We start from the raw sequence: 16,010 nt of genomic DNA, 5'->3' as shown, positions 1-16,010 counted from the left end.
TGCCCATTTTTCTAAATTCCATTTTGGAAGCCAATCATATTCCCTCTGCCCGCATTCTAGAATGGAAAGTATCTTTGAAAAAGTAATTATACAATTTAATATTTAAATATATAATAGTTTGGGAAACAAAGGAGAAAAAGCAGTGGCAGAAGAAATAGACACACTCTTGCAAAGGGAAATCAGTAATAGGATTTGTTAACAAAGAATTTTCTTTGCAAGAGCATAAATTTACAGAAATTATATATGTGAAAGGTATTTCCTACATTTCTTGTTGAATTTCGGGATCCTACTAAGTTATCTCTCTTTGCTCTTTCTACCAAGCAGAAATTTTGTCTCTTTTCAACAAGACCAAAAAAAAAAAAAATCCTTCAATGAACATTTTCTCACCCAATTCAACACTGAGAAACTAAAAATCCATAAATTCAAAATTCAAACTCCAAAACAATTTTTTTTTCCAAATCTTCCATTAGACTTTTTTCTAATCTCCTGTCTAACCTAACACAGAGCTACAGACCTAGAACTTGCAAGTATTTCTGGCTTTCCCAAACAAAAAAGCATAAAAGTTGTAGGAATGTTTGAGGAAGGTGGTTTCATTTCGTACGTACTATTAAAATTCAATATATACGAGGTGAGACATTTTTATAAAAGTAATATTTTAACAAGAAAAACACTTGGAATTATTAGGATATAAAGTAAAATTTTACAAGAAAAATTTAAAATCTATTCTAAATGTTTCAATCATTTTGCTAAATAATCGAACAAGTCAAGTTGCAATCATAATGAAGTTCCACAGAGGGAGCTAGCATCACTAAGAATCAAGTTACAGTACACTGAACTTCAAGAAATGACCTAGTCATTTAGAAATATCAGATTTCCATTCATCAACATGAACTCAGATTATCTAAGATTTTACCTTAGACATTAACAACCCCCCAAAATACAGTATTACCTACAAATTATGGCATATTTATACTAAACCATATTAAAACTTATTAAATATAATATCCATCACAAGTACCTTTAAATACTTTGTGAAGTAGGTATGTTCATTTTAAATATTATTTCTCCCAAAAGAGTAAATATTATTTCTCCTAAGTCACTGAATTTAGCAAGGTACAAAGCAATAAAATAGACCTGAAATCAAATCACAGTCTATCCTTTTCTACTATAAGACAAGTTATGGAATTGTTCCAAGCCTGTTTCCTGGGAATGATTATAATATTTACATTCTAGGATTGCTGTGAGGATTAAATTAAAGCACAAAAGTAACTGAAATAAGGCCCTCTTTTCCTTGTTTTTTAATACATAAGTGTTATTTAATCATTCATACTTTCCCAAAATAAATCAGTAAGTATAGTTAGTAAAGAAAATGTTTTCAAGGACAAAGGATCGATGAACTACACTTAGACTAAAATGCTCTGGATAAAGTTTCAGGGAACACCTCACCCTTCCACCCAAAACATCAGAGATAGAGAACAAAATAATAATAATAATAATAATAATAATAATAATAAATTTTAAACAACAAAGAGAGAACAAAGAAGTCCATTAGCACTTTCTGCCTAAAGAATTTCAGGCTAGAAACTCAGAAACTATACAATGGGATTATTGAATAGACTAAAAGAAAAGTAGCTAATTAAAGAAATCATTTGCTTAACGAATAATAATAAAATAGCAAAGCACTAAACTAATCCCACCATGATATTTGAGAGGCAGCTACTCCAAGAGCAGAAGCCAGTTCGAGTTTTCATAAACATCACACTCACAAAAACTTACATCACACAAGTAACTATATAACCTTTTCATAGTTCAAAAACTTTTTTACATATATAATTTCACCTAATTCTCATTTAACGTATTAAGACAAACATGGAATTATCACCATTTCACAAATAAAGACATTAAATTCAGAAAACTAAATGATTAATCCAAGTGTGGTAAATTTTATACTGTGTCAACCAGAACTGTATTTCCCAGCATTTCCTTCTCTGTATGGTTTCAGATTAGGATTAACCACAAAAAAAAAAAAAAAATTTGTGTACAATCTGGGGGGTACAAGTGAAGCAGCAACTATTTTATTCTAGTTATTGGTTATAGGTAGTGAAAGAGAAGTCATTGAGTCTTGATAAAGCTACTGAGTTCTTTATAATCAGTTACTGAGTCTTGCAATTTTTTAATAAATAAATTTTTTAATAAATAAATAAAATACACATAAAGTACAAAGAAGAAAATAAAACTCATCCATAATGCAGTCACCCAAAAGTCTACTATTCTGTAATTTCATTCTAGGACATGTATAAGCAAGCTTTTTCACCTACTTAATCATGATATTAAATCTTTTCCTAAAAACATTTTAATAACTGCATAATATTCCACAGAGTTACTTTAATTGCACAGGAAAAATAATATCATTTAAGACTAACCCAGTTGTACAGTAGCTCCCATTTTAAAATGGCTGGCAAAATTTGTGTTTTCTGTAAAATGTGTATATATTAAATGTTAAGACACAAGTCACGTGGCCACTGATAAGGTTCTAGACCCCTTTCCACCACTTTTTTAATTGAAATAAGTAAAGCAAAGAGTAACCTAGAGAATGTAATTTTTTATTGCTTTTTAAGCAGTGATAACTGAAAAAGTCTAATAATCTAAATGCATTTTTCTTGTCATAACACTATATACAATTTTCTTTTCCAAAGCAATTTAATGTAAAATTTGAGCTATTAACCTACCATAAGACTACATACCCTGAAGAGATTTTCTAATAATTATTGCAAGTTTACATTAAATATCTACCTTTCCCTCCCTGTCTCTGGTGTGACCAATGATACCCATTTCGAACACAGCTAGCAAAGACCAGTGACAATACTCATTTTCCTCAGAGTGAACGTTAACACACGGCCAAAAAGAGTAACTCCAATATAATCTTAGTGATAGATGTTAATTTATAAAATAATTACTATATAGCATATTCAAAGAGGAATAGAAATCTGCAAGAAGAATGATAAGAACAGGTATGTAACAATCAAATCCAGAAGATGTTCCAAGTAGCCTGAAAAAAAAGAAAGAAAATCCTGGAAAAGGACATGTTATTCACACTGAACCAATATGTTTTATACTTGATACTGTTAATGAGACAAGGCTGCACTATCTAAGGTCTTTTTTTTTTTTAAGATTGTACTTATTTGAGAGAGAGAGCGAGCAAGAGAGCGAGCATGAGCACACACATAAGCAGGTGGGAGTGGCAGAGGGAGAAAGAGAAACAGACTCCCCACTGAACAGGGAGCTCGAAGGATGACGCAGGACTTCATCCCAGGACCCTGGGATCATGACGAGAGCAGAAGGCAGTCATTTAACAGACTGAGCCACCCAGGCACCCCAATCCCTTGAGTTTTTAATTAGAATTCAATAATACTTTTTTTTGGAATTAATTAATACTTTAACAGGAACTTATATCAGTCACTACCCTCATTGATTATACTTGGCAGTAAAGAAAGAAACTGAATAAAATTTCTTGACAATATACTTGATAAACCACTATGGAGATTATAATCAAATGAGGATAGAACAAAATATGAAAACTGAAAAGCTAGCATAACAATGGGATATATCAACTGTAAGAACTCGAAGAAATCATCTCCCTACACATGGGTCCTACCATTTTAAGATTAACACTTATTACAATGTCTTCAATATGAAAGAAGAAATAAAATAATTTGGAAAAGGTTTTTAAAAAGTTTAAATAGTATTTTTAAAAATCATTATATAACCTTGAGAAAAAAATATTTTGTTATGTGGACTTTTTATGTGAGTATAGTTGACACACAATGTTACATTAGTTTCAGCTGTACAACATAGTGATACAACACCTTTATATGTTTTTCTTTTTTTTTTTTAAAGATTTTTTATTCATTTATTTGACAGAGAGAGACACAACGAGAGAGAGGGAACACAAGCAGGGGGAGTGGGAGAGGGAGAAGCAGGCTTCCCACGGAGCAGGAAGCCCGATGTGGGGCTCGATCCCAGGACCCTGGGATCACGACCTGAGCTGAAGGCAGGACGCTTAACGACTGAGCCACCCAGGCACCCCTATATGTTTTTCTATTCTCATCACAAGTGTAGCTACCATCTCTCACCACACAATGGTATTGCGATATCATTGACTATATTCCCTATGCTGTGCCTAAAAATAATAGTCTTGAAGGACTCTAGCAAAAAAAAAGTTATTCTCCATACAGATGTATACAAATTGAAGACTGTATTAAACTAAACCATAAGGGACCTGAGTTCAATGTTAAAATATCTTTAACATTAGGGAGTGTCAAACATTAGGGAAATCCCCAAGCAAGCATGTGAAATTCACCAATATATTTATTAATTGGATAGAACCTTAAGTATTATCAAGAATAAGTGTGATCCAACGTGAAGGTGTATAGCCAGCCACACGTTCCTCGAATTCTTAATTCTACAGTATTATCTGACCTTAGGTGTTTGCAAAATAATTCAGGTCATCAGAACTTTCTTACTGTACAATAGGAAAAAGAAAGTAGACTAACTAGAAAATAGAAGCATATAAATTCGTTTTTAGCTGTCCTCTTTGGACATTGTCATGATACTGAAAAGATTAAGATGAATTTTTAAAATTCCCAAACCTGTCATTTTTAAATAAACCTCAAAGTTCCTATGAAGTAATAATCTTTTAAATACTATAACAGAGCAGAAATACAGCCATGGAGGGATCCCGGAATCATATGTTCAAGTTATTTTTATCTGAAAAAACCCTAAGAACATTAAAATTTTTAAAAGGAACAAAATTTTGTTCATATTTCAAACTTCATATTTAAAGTGTTTTGCCTAATGCCAATCAATACTAGGCATTTACCTTTTCATAAAGAAACAAAATTATATTTCGCCATCTTAAGCATGAGGGTGAGGAAGTCAACTGAGTAAAAGCCAAAATTAACAACAATTTAATATTTTATCTGGGGTGAGATCATGAAATTACATATTTCCCAATATGCCCTTAGTCTAGATGATGGAATACAATACTACATGTTTTAACGTGCATGCAGGAAAAACTATTTCCCATGTTAACTGTTTGTAAGGTAAATTATCCTAATCTTACTAGAATCAAGGTCATAGTGTTAATTACATCTTTATATTTTATATAATTTTAAAAATCAGATTGTTTACATACATCTCCATAGAGTAAACTATGTACCACCTAGGGTTTAATGTACTTACAATTCTTTGTGTTTGTCTTCAGCCAAGATTTGGTCATTTGGCTTAAGAGAATACCTGTAACACAGAAAACAAAAAAATACTGGTCATATAAACATAGAAATACGTTTGCCTCATGGACATCTCACTATGGTTATCAATCAACATACAGTCAGTTAACCCCTATCAAACAAGCACTACCACAGTGTTACAAGTCTCTGTCTTCACTGATAAAACATTAATGCCTAAGTTTTTTGTTGTTCTATTAATCACTTCCACAGACACCTTCCAAAGAACTGAAGTAGGATCAACCTGACCTTCGAAAACACAAGGTATCTTTAGTAGTCTTCTGTAGTGAATAATCTGCGGTGTTACATTCATCCAGCAGTTCAAAATTCAAGAAACTACCACAATAAGTATGTAAGAGTTCACAAAACAATACGCAGTTATTTATTTATTAAATACATAGTAAAAACCTGTGTACCACACTATGTCCTAGGTAGAATGACATAGAAGTTTTGGAGTTCCTTGACTAAACCATTTATTAGCTTAATGAGCACAGGCAATTATTTCATTTAAGTCTCACCTTCCCTGTCTATAAAACAGAGGTTGCTATAAATATTAGAACAGGTATCTTCCAATTTACCATACATTTGTCATGCTAAAGGTAAACAGATTTCTGAGGAGTACACAGAAAAAAAATAAACAACAAATGGCAATTCCCGAGTCTTCAATTTCCACTTGTATTCAACGCTTTCCTAAAAACTAAGCTGCCTGACAATGGGTCAGAGGTCCAAGTGGAAACATGCAGATTCTCCTCTCTTGCCTCTCCTCTCACAAGTACCTTTACCCACTCTAAAAAAAGAATGGCATCTTGAATACAACTGTACTGCAATGGCTGGGGTATATAAAAAGCTCTTAAGTGCTAAACAAGAAATGAATGGTTCATAATATTTTTGTCTGCAAAGCCTCTTTAAGTGAAGTACCATAAACTGACTACAGGGATTACTGTTTGATACATTATTTCTGTAGAGAATGAAGCTACAAATTATAAATGGGAAACCGTGTGTCAGAGGATGCTCTATTTTCAGATACATTATGGAATGGGGCACAAGTTGATTACACTTTTCTTTAAAAAGTTTATCTTTTCCAACCCAGGTTCATGATCAAAGAATGCATTCGTTGTCAGGAAGAGTCCTATGAAGCAAAGCTACGAGAGTTTCCAATAAAAAACATGAGAGTGTCAACTTATTCCCTCCAAGCAACAAATTTAAAACAAGGTTCCTTGTCTCTCTCTCTCTTTTTTTTTAAGATTATTTTTTATTTGACAGAGAGAGACACAGTGAGAGAGGGTCACAAGCAGGGGGAGTGGGACAGGGAGAAGCAGGCTTCCCGCTCAGCAGGGAGCCCGATGCGGGGCTCAATCCCAGGACCCTGGGATCATGACCTGAACCAAAGGCAGACACTTAACGACTGAGCCACCCAGGCGCCCCCGTTCCTTGTCTCTCATTTATCTACTGAGGATTAAATATCAGAACGTGGTTGTCACAGAAACACAAGTCAAATCATTTATGTGAACTGAAAAATGAAGACAGACTTTTTTTTATCATGAAAGTAAATCTGATTTGTTTGACAATGCAGAACAATTTTACCAATGATTCCAAGGCAGACAATGGTCTTCAACTGAATGAATGATTTTGACTAACATATGTTTGAGGCACTCAAAACATTTTCTCAAGAAAAATCCTTTTGACATAGGTACATTGAAATCAACAATATTTAACTTTCCCTAGCATCTCCTAAAATGTTTAGGTAAACATATGCCTATAAGTAAAACACTAACAGATACAATTACTAGCTATTTAGGAAACCTTACTAAAGGCTTTTTTGGTGTATTTCCTAGAAATGCATGTCTCTAATGGCTCTAATGACTGGAAAGTCAGGTGGTTTCTAATTCTTTGCTTCTAACAACACTGAAAAAGGACCTAATAAAATAATCAGCTGATAAGCAAATAAAAATACTTTTTGATGATAGATAATTTGATAATAGAGAAGCTCAAACAATTGAGTGATACAGCTGAACTAAAACTGCTCAATTACCATCCAATTAATTATGTGAACACACCTCTCAGCACTTCCACCTGTCAGGGAGCAAGAAGAATTCCTCATCCCTTTCTTAGGGAACAAGAACTCCTGTCCCCTTCAAGGTCCTTCTAGCTGGATTAAGAATCAAATTGACAGATTAACAGGAGAAAATCAAGTTTAATAGGCGTACACATGGGGAATCCACATAGACATGGAAATCCCAAAGACAGTCAAACAAAATGAGGTATATGTATCACTCTGAAATAAGGAGAAGGGGGCAGGGGCCTGGGATTTCAAGGAAAGGAATGCACTTTACAAGGCGATAAGAGATGTTTGGGGTGGGGCACCTGGCTGGCTCAGTTGGTTAAGCATCTGACTCTTGATTTCGTTTCATGACCTCAGCATGGTGAGATGGAGGGCTCCCCGCTGAGCATGGAGCCTGCTTAGGTTTCTCTCTCTCTCCTTCTCCCTCTGCCCCTCCCTGATCTCCCTTTCTCTCTCTCTCTCTCTCTCTCTGTCTCTCTCTCTCCCTCCATCTCTATTAAAAAAAAAAAAAAGTGTGGTAATTAGATGTTTGCCCTATCATATAAATGTGTCGCTCAGATATAATTTATCGCTGTTAACAACCTTATTCTGGGAAAGATCCCCAATTTAGATGCTTCTGTGCGGTTAAGTGAGGGACAATAGTTTCTCATGAGCCCACAGAGTCTCAAGTGCCTTCAACTCAAAATAATCCACATGTTGAAGTGGCACATTCTGAGGGGGTGCCTATCCTGAACCTCTTCACATTTCTAAAAGAAAAAAAGGGAAATAAAAATGATGCTGAGCAACACTGAGTATTATTATCCAAGAAAAGTTGAACTAAATGAAAAAAACTAGATTAGTTTCACCCACCTCATTAAAAGATGCATTTCCAATAAAATGTTTTCTTGTTTAATAATTATTTAACAAAATTTTAATACATTTATGTTGTTTTACTAAGTATATGTTATTTACTAAGTATATGTTAATTATAATTTAATGACTAGGAGATATTTTAAAATTCAGTTTATATTCATAATATATGCATAGCATATTATATAAAAAGATAATTCATGCACAAATACATTACATAAGGATAAAATCTGGTGGTAAAAAGTGTAACAGAAATGCAGATTTAAACAGAGAAAGAAATATGAAATTTTTCAGTAGTAAGAGCTTGTTTGTGTCTTTTTATAAATGGATGACGGTAAAAAAATTTTTTTTAAATAAATGAATGATGGTAGGTATCAAACCCCTACAGTGTTTAGAGTCCACTAAAAGAATGTTTATCAGTTTTATTTAACATTACAATAAAAAAAAATCATAAATATTAACCTAATGAGTGAGGAAGTTTAAGTTTGAAACCAGTGGATTTGACGATATCTGTCTTAGCAAAGTGTTTTGGACATACACAATAGCAACTCAATCAATGTTACTTTCCCTCTCCAGTTGGCTAGTGATAGAGAATAACAAACATTTCTTGCACTTAAGGACCTCGAGATTTGGTAAGTGAATCAGAATAAAAATAACTGCTTGTGGTATGATAAGGTTACAATAAAGTGAAGCACAATGTACAGTGTTCAAACAAAACATTGAGTGACAAGTCTCCTTCCTAAGAGAATCAAAAAAGGGACAGCTTTTACCTGTTCCCCAACTTTCTCTTCCTTCCCCAATTCATCTCTTTTCTCTGTTCCTTTCCCATTAAAACAAAACAAAATAACACAAACAAAATACCCTTCCTTTTAAAAGTCTCAGGATGGGAATGGTGAAGGAAGCCAGAAAAAATAAAAAGGTCCACATAAGCAAGAAGCAAGCAAGGAAGGATAGCCTGATTTTTATCAGATCACCAAAAGGGAAATTTTACTCTCCTAATTCACAGAGTACCTCTCCAGATCCTCAAGAATAAATGTGCAAGATCCATTTTGAACTATTCTCCAAGCAAATTAGTTCCCTAATCCCAAACTCCAAAGCGGTTACTCTTCCCATAGCATCTCTTTCTCTCATCTGATTTCCCCCTACCCCAAACCAGGCAACTTTTCATATCTCAATAACTTTCATTTTTCTTCATCTTTGCTGGGTTTTTTTTTTAAATCAATTTAATCTTCCTTATCTCTTCCTTGACTCTTGCACACTGCATTTTAGGAAACTGGGCCATACATAAATATCCAAAGTTAGCCAAAATGCAAGGTTTGGGGAAAACAGTACCCAATACTATCCTCACTTCTGACACCAACTGCAAATTCAGGAGGTTCCCAAAACCACCCTTTGATTCAGTAATTCATTAGAAGGACTTACAGAACTCACTGAAAACTATTATACGCCTGGTTACAGATTACAAGGAAAGGATACAGGTCAAAGTCCAAGGGAAGAGCCCTACGGAGCAGTGTCTGGGAGGGTTCCAAATGCAAAGCCTGTTCTGGCATCAGTATTGACAATACAGCACATGGTAGATATGTGACAATGTAGTATGCAGGATTGCCAACAAGGGAAGTTCGCCCAAGCTTCAGCATCCAGATTTTTTATTGGGGCTTCATTACGAAGGCATGATTGATCAACTAACTGCCCAAGTGGTTTAACTTCAGTCTCCGGGTCAACCGATATCAGATAACCCAAAGCCTAACCCTAATCATGTAACTGGCCACTCTGTGGGTGTAGCCAGCCCTTATCCTAAACAAAACGACACTTCCATCAGGTATGATGTAGATTACCTCCCAGAAATCAAGGGCAAAGTCCAGACATCTCTTTGGACAAGGCTGAAATCTTTACTACACATATGCTTATGTTTATTTATTTACATATGTCCATAAATACACTGACGTGTATGTATGTGTATTTCTTTATTCATAAACTTCTATCTAGATCTACTTTTTTCATAGAACCTTCCCTTATTAATACTCACTTTACCCAATTTCAGTTGGTTAATAACTATATGAAATGCCACTAGATTAACCTATAGTTATTATTTCTCTGCCTAAAAGAATAGTATTCTAACTTTTAAAATGGAGCATTGATTTAGTTTGCAAATTAAAAAAAAGGCACTAGTAGAGAGAGGTGATTTGTTCCTCCATGCAATTTAAATACATTTCCAAAGCTCATAAACTATAACCGAACTCTTTACTTATATAGATGGTTATTCATAAGGGAATAAAAACTTCATTTATTTTTTTTTAAAGATTTTGTTTATTTATTTGACAGAGAGAGAAAGACAGCAAGAGAGGGAACACAAGCAGGGGGAGTGGGAGAGGGAGAAGCAGGCCTCCTGCTGAGCAGGGAGCCTGATGCGGGGCTCGATCCCAGGACCCTGGGATCATGACCCGAGCCAAAGGCAGACGCTTAACAACTGAGCCACCCAGGCGCCCCTAAAAACTTTATTTTAAGGTGTTTACAAAACACCTTAAAAATGTACACAAAGAAATAGTACACACCCATAATTGTAAAAATTATGTTTTAACTAAGAAACACCTCAGATTTATTTTGAAAGTAAGTATAAATTATAAATGTAAAGGTAAATATATCATCAGGACCATAACCCCTACTAAAAAAGTAAAGCTATTTCTCACTGAAATGTACAGTTGAATGTTTATTTACATGTGGAATTATAATTACATGTAGTTCTCATTTTCATTTAGTATGTCCTGTTCTGCCAATCTAACTGCTGTTGACAGAAGATATAGTGTTTTTAATCTATCACATTTAACTTACTCTCTAAACGTTCAGTTTTATATTTTTTTAAGTAGGCTCCAAGCTCAATGTGGGGCTTGAACTCACAACCCTGAGATCAAGAGTCACATGCTCTACCTACTGAGCCAGCCAGGTGCCCCTCAATGTTTTAAATTAGTAAACGTCAAGGGGAAAATTCAACGTAGTAGGAATTCGAAAGTAGAGAGCTATACCTCAACTTTCTACCCAAATGATAGTAAGTACAGCCTATTCTTTAGTTGGGTTTTGTTTCCTAAAGACATGATTAGATAGATGTTCTGCTTTTATATGCATTTCTTAAATTCAAACATAAACATGGCCCCTAAAAAGCCAGAGACTGCAAAATGGTATAGTGGCAGTTCTCAATCTTTTTTCTGCCTAAATTTACCAGAGGATAAAGACAAGCACTTACTCCAATCAGCAAAAGATAAGGAAGCTGGGGAGAATACAGGGAAGGCCTTCTTTATCTGCCTCTAGCCTCCACAGACAACATCTGAGTGAAAGAACAGACTAAAAGTCTAATAAGGCCTGTGTTACTGTCCTGATTCTGCCATTAATTAGCTTTTTGAAGTGGGCAAGCCATTTAATTTCTCTAGGAAGGACGAAACTACCTATGCCACAGGGTTGCTATGTGGATCAAATAAGATAATACACGAAGTGTTCAAGTGCCAGCACATGAACATGGAACAAATACTCACCTCTCCCCCCTTCCTTGTAATGCTTCCACCTCTGTAAAATGACTAATTCAATTAGCTCAAATAGGAAGGGAAGGAAGTTTAAGTGTTCACATGTTTTGAAACAAATGCATAACTACAAATTTCCATCAAGAAAACAGAGTGTTGTGTACAAGTATGTCAATGAGAGCAGTATTTATGGAAAAGTAAAATTGTAAGCAAATACTACAGAAATTAGATTTATAATCAGTAAATTATAGCACGATGGGGAAATGGTTCAAGATTAAGTTTAAAAAAAAAAAGAAAAATGGCAATATACTCCCAAAATATTATATACGTTACAGATTATTTTTATTCTTTGTGCTTTTTTGAAATGTAAATAATAAGCAAATTACTTTTAAAATTAGAAAAAATACATTAAAAACAAATACATATAGCACTTAAGAATGTGGTCATAATATTCATCTGGATGTAATTTTCACTTTAATTTTTCAACCAATGAATATTTAAGCCTCCAAAGATTAGTTCAAAACTTTTCTCGTATAAAGTTTTTTTAAATAAATTTGATTTAAATATTTTTATTGTATAAATATGGACAGCAACAGGTGACAAGTGGATAGGAAGAAAGAGAGAAGGAAGGAAAAGAGGAAGAGGAAAAGGAGAGAAATAAGGGAAGAGGGGAAGAAGTAGGAGAGGAGGAGGAGGATTAATTTCCTTCATCCCTGTCTGAGCTGCTAAAGGAAGACACACTTGAAGCAAAAAAGAATAAAATCCAGTAATGGCATTCCCACCATCGGTAACAGGAAAATGGCACTGTTACTTAGGTTTATAATTAAATATCAGAACACATAAATAAAATGTATTAGTACATGATAGATAACCATTAAGATATGCTAGAACAGCAGCAGTGTGCAACTAACAGTAATAAAGGTTGGGCCTTGAGACTGAAATAATCATTATTTACTCAAATGTGCTTTCCTTGAAGATTAGCATAACATAAAATTTCAGACCTAGGAAGGTCCTTGAAGATACTGTGAAGTCCAGAAACAGCCCAGTCATAAATGAAATGGCAAACCCAGCGTCACACAAAGAGTTAATGCCAAGCTAAGACTTGCTACATAGCAGGATGACAATAAAATATTCCATAAATACTTGCAACTAAGATTGCCCTCTGAGAACTAAACAAGTAAAATTTCAAGAAATCTATAAATATTACCATATGGTCCATAGAATCCTAATAGTAGCATGCAAAGTTTTATAGAATTAGCAGATTCAATCAGATAGACAGTATGGGTGTGGCAAGATTTTAAACAACATGTTTAATTAGTCCTAGCAATTAAAAAGTAAACATATCAAAATATATTCAAAAGGAAAAAAAGGGGAGGCCAAAAGTGTTAATCACCACAGCACTGTTTCAGACTACGGCTGAAATTTAAGAGGCTTACAAAGAAACAGATTAAAGGGTAAACCACAGGGTTAGAATGAAAATAATAGCAAAAAGTTACAAGGTTTATGAAAATAATATTTTAAATTCTCATTAGTAAACTAAATGAGAATTATAACTCAATTACAGAAGGCTGAAGAAACAGAATTAAACCAGATTTACACTTAAAACAAACAGAACTATGCTCTTTGTATTAAATTTTTTTCTTATGTTTTTATTTTTAAAAATAATTGATAGGGGCGCCTGGGTAGCTCAGTCGTTAGGCGTCGCCTTCGGCTCAGGTCATAATCCCAGGGTCCTGGGATCGAGCCCCGCATCCGACTCCCTGCTCAGCGGGAAGCCTGCTTCTCCTTCTCCCACTCCCCCTGCTTGTGTTTCCTCTCTCACTGTGTCTCTCTCTGTCAAATAAATAAATAAAATCCGGGCGCCTGGGTGGCTCAGTTGGTTAAGCAACTGCCTTCAGCTCAGGTCATGATCCTGGAATCCTAGGATAGAGTCCCACATCGGGCTCCCTGCTCAGTGGGGAGTCTGCTTCTCCCTCTGACCCTCTCCCCTCTCATGTTCTCTCTCACTCTCTCTCTCTCAAATAAATAAATAAAATCTTTAAAAAATAATAATAATAAATAAAATCTTTTTTTTTTTAATGTTTTATTTATTTATTCATGAGAGTCAGAGAGAGAGAGAGAGAGAGAGGCAGAGGCAGAGGAAGAAGCAGGCTCCCCACCCAGCAGGGAGCCCAATGCGGGACTCCATCCCAGGACCCTGGGATCATGACCTGAGCCGAAGGCAGACGCCCAACTATTTGAGCCACCCAGGCGCCCCAAATAAAATCTTCAAAAAAAAAAAAAAAGAACAAAGTGTAGGGACTTGCCCTACCAAACATCAAGATTTATTATAAAGCTGTAGTAACAAAATAAAGACAGAGCTGCATTAGTTCAAGGACAAACAGACGAGCGGAAAAAGAATTGGGATAAATAAAATAGATAAATAAAAATTGGCATTGCAGATCAGTGGGTAAAGAACGGACTATCCACAATACAGTGATATAACAGTTGATTTCCCTTAAGAGGAAAAAATATATATAACTGGATCCCTAATTTACATCATAAACAAAAAATCAATTCAAGTCAATTGAAGACCTAAATATACAAATCAATGTTAAAACTTCTACAAGAAAATATTTCAAAATAGCTTTATAAAGAAATAACTACAAAAGTGTCAGAGCATTTCATAATTAGTTTTAAAGCAAAAGAATTACAGCTTTTAACCTTACATATGGAGTATCACTTGACACTCCAAATATTGTTTTACTTCAAACCTAATATACATTCATTTATTGAAATAATTCATCTTGATTTATACAAATAATCCAGTTGTACATTTCTGGTATTGAATAATCAGCACTGAAATTTACAACCAACCATTACGACCTTGAGTATTTTTGGAGTGAATATTAAGTAATGTCTTTCATTCATGCTTACATTAATTAAGACCTACCTAAGGTTTGTACAGACTGCATTATTAAAGATTTAGATTGATAAGAAAAACATATTTCCTCAACCACTCTAACCTCCCTTCTTAAAACTATTTTCATTTCTAGTGATGATTTTTACTTCCCAATTACCATGTCATTAATTCTCTTCATACCTCTTACTTCCGTGGCATTTATCTAGTGTCAGGAAAAATCCAAACCTGTCATATATTCCTTTGCTTCCCTTTGAATATACTTCTTCCTTTACTCTCCATAATTAGGTCAACACTCATCTGGAAGTATTTCTATGTTCCACATTTTATCCTCCCCTCACACCCAATGTGTCCCTTCAATATGCTAGAAAATATTATTTTCAATAGCCTACTTCCTGCCTCGTTTCCTACTTATTTTCAGTTATTATATTTTGGCAAATTGGACACATCAAAACTGACTAACTTAATTCTGCTTTTCTTTCAGTTAGATAAAGATCCTATATTTTTTTTATTCCAGGGGAGAAAACTGGCTTTATAAACTTTAAATAAACAACAGGATATTCTAGAAGAAGTTTAATTTTTAAGTACAAATAATTATCGAATTGTTATTTCAGAATGATGGCAACGCTTATTCTATTCCAGAAACAAATCAATTGTAGGCAACATGCCAACTCTCAACACAAGAAGTGCATTGTTTTTGAAACTTAGTCAAGAAGAGAATTGTTGAGTGTTTCAATCTCTCACACAGGACTTATAATCTACTCTAATGCACTAAATAAAACTAAATATTAGGGCACCTAGGTGGCTCAGTCGCTTAAGAGTCTGCCTTGGCTCAGTCATGATCCCAGGGTCCTGGGATCGAGTCCTGCATTGGGCTCTATGCTCAGTGGGGAGTCTGCTTCTCCCTCTAACCCTTGCCCCTATTTGTGCTCTCTCTCTCTCTCAGCTCTCTCTCATGCTCTCGCTCTTAAAAAAAAAAAAATATTAACAATTTTTAGAGCTAATTTTACACACATTTTTCTCACCTATACACTACTGAAGGAAAACACAATTTCACTGAGTTTATTTATAAACTTTTACATATCTACCATAATTTACACCAAAAAAAATCTGGACATATAATTGAATTTTTCACTTCCAAATTAATACTTCCATAGTAAGATAGCAGAAAATAATGAATACAGATTTTACAATTAAAACAAACCTGTATTTCAAATCTCTGTACAATGACTTATGTGTTTTTTGGACATGAACAAATTTCTTAAGATCTAAATTATTCTTTTAGCAATACCTACCTCATAAAGTTGTCAAGAGGACTAAACTGATACCATATACACCTACTACATGCTGAATAAATGTTATTTTTATCAGATAATAATTCTTAAAATTTATTATATTCTTATTTT

The 16,010-nt window shown here is 34.3% G+C and overlaps 1 protein-coding gene across 3 annotated transcripts in view; it reads right to left on the bottom strand.

Moving 5' to 3' along the window:
• Nucleotides 1–16,010, bottom strand: part of ADK (adenosine kinase) — a 506,764-nt gene that overhangs the window by 434,965 nt on the left and 55,789 nt on the right. For all 3 annotated transcript variants that reach the window (XM_032423645.1, XM_032423647.1, XM_032423646.1), the window contains one exon: nt 5,242–5,295. In XM_032423645.1, the coding sequence (XP_032279536.1) occupies nt 5,242–5,295 (54 nt within the window). The remainder of the gene's footprint in view (nt 1–5,241; nt 5,296–16,010) is intronic.

The sequence above is a fragment of the Phoca vitulina genome, unplaced genomic scaffold (genome assembly GCF_004348235.1).
Source record: "Phoca vitulina isolate PV1807 unplaced genomic scaffold, GSC_HSeal_1.0 scaffold29, whole genome shotgun sequence".
Taxonomy (NCBI): Eukaryota; Metazoa; Chordata; class Mammalia; order Carnivora; family Phocidae; genus Phoca; species Phoca vitulina.
Note: the sequence above shows the minus strand (reverse complement) of the source record. Positions and strands in the feature narration are given on the sequence as shown.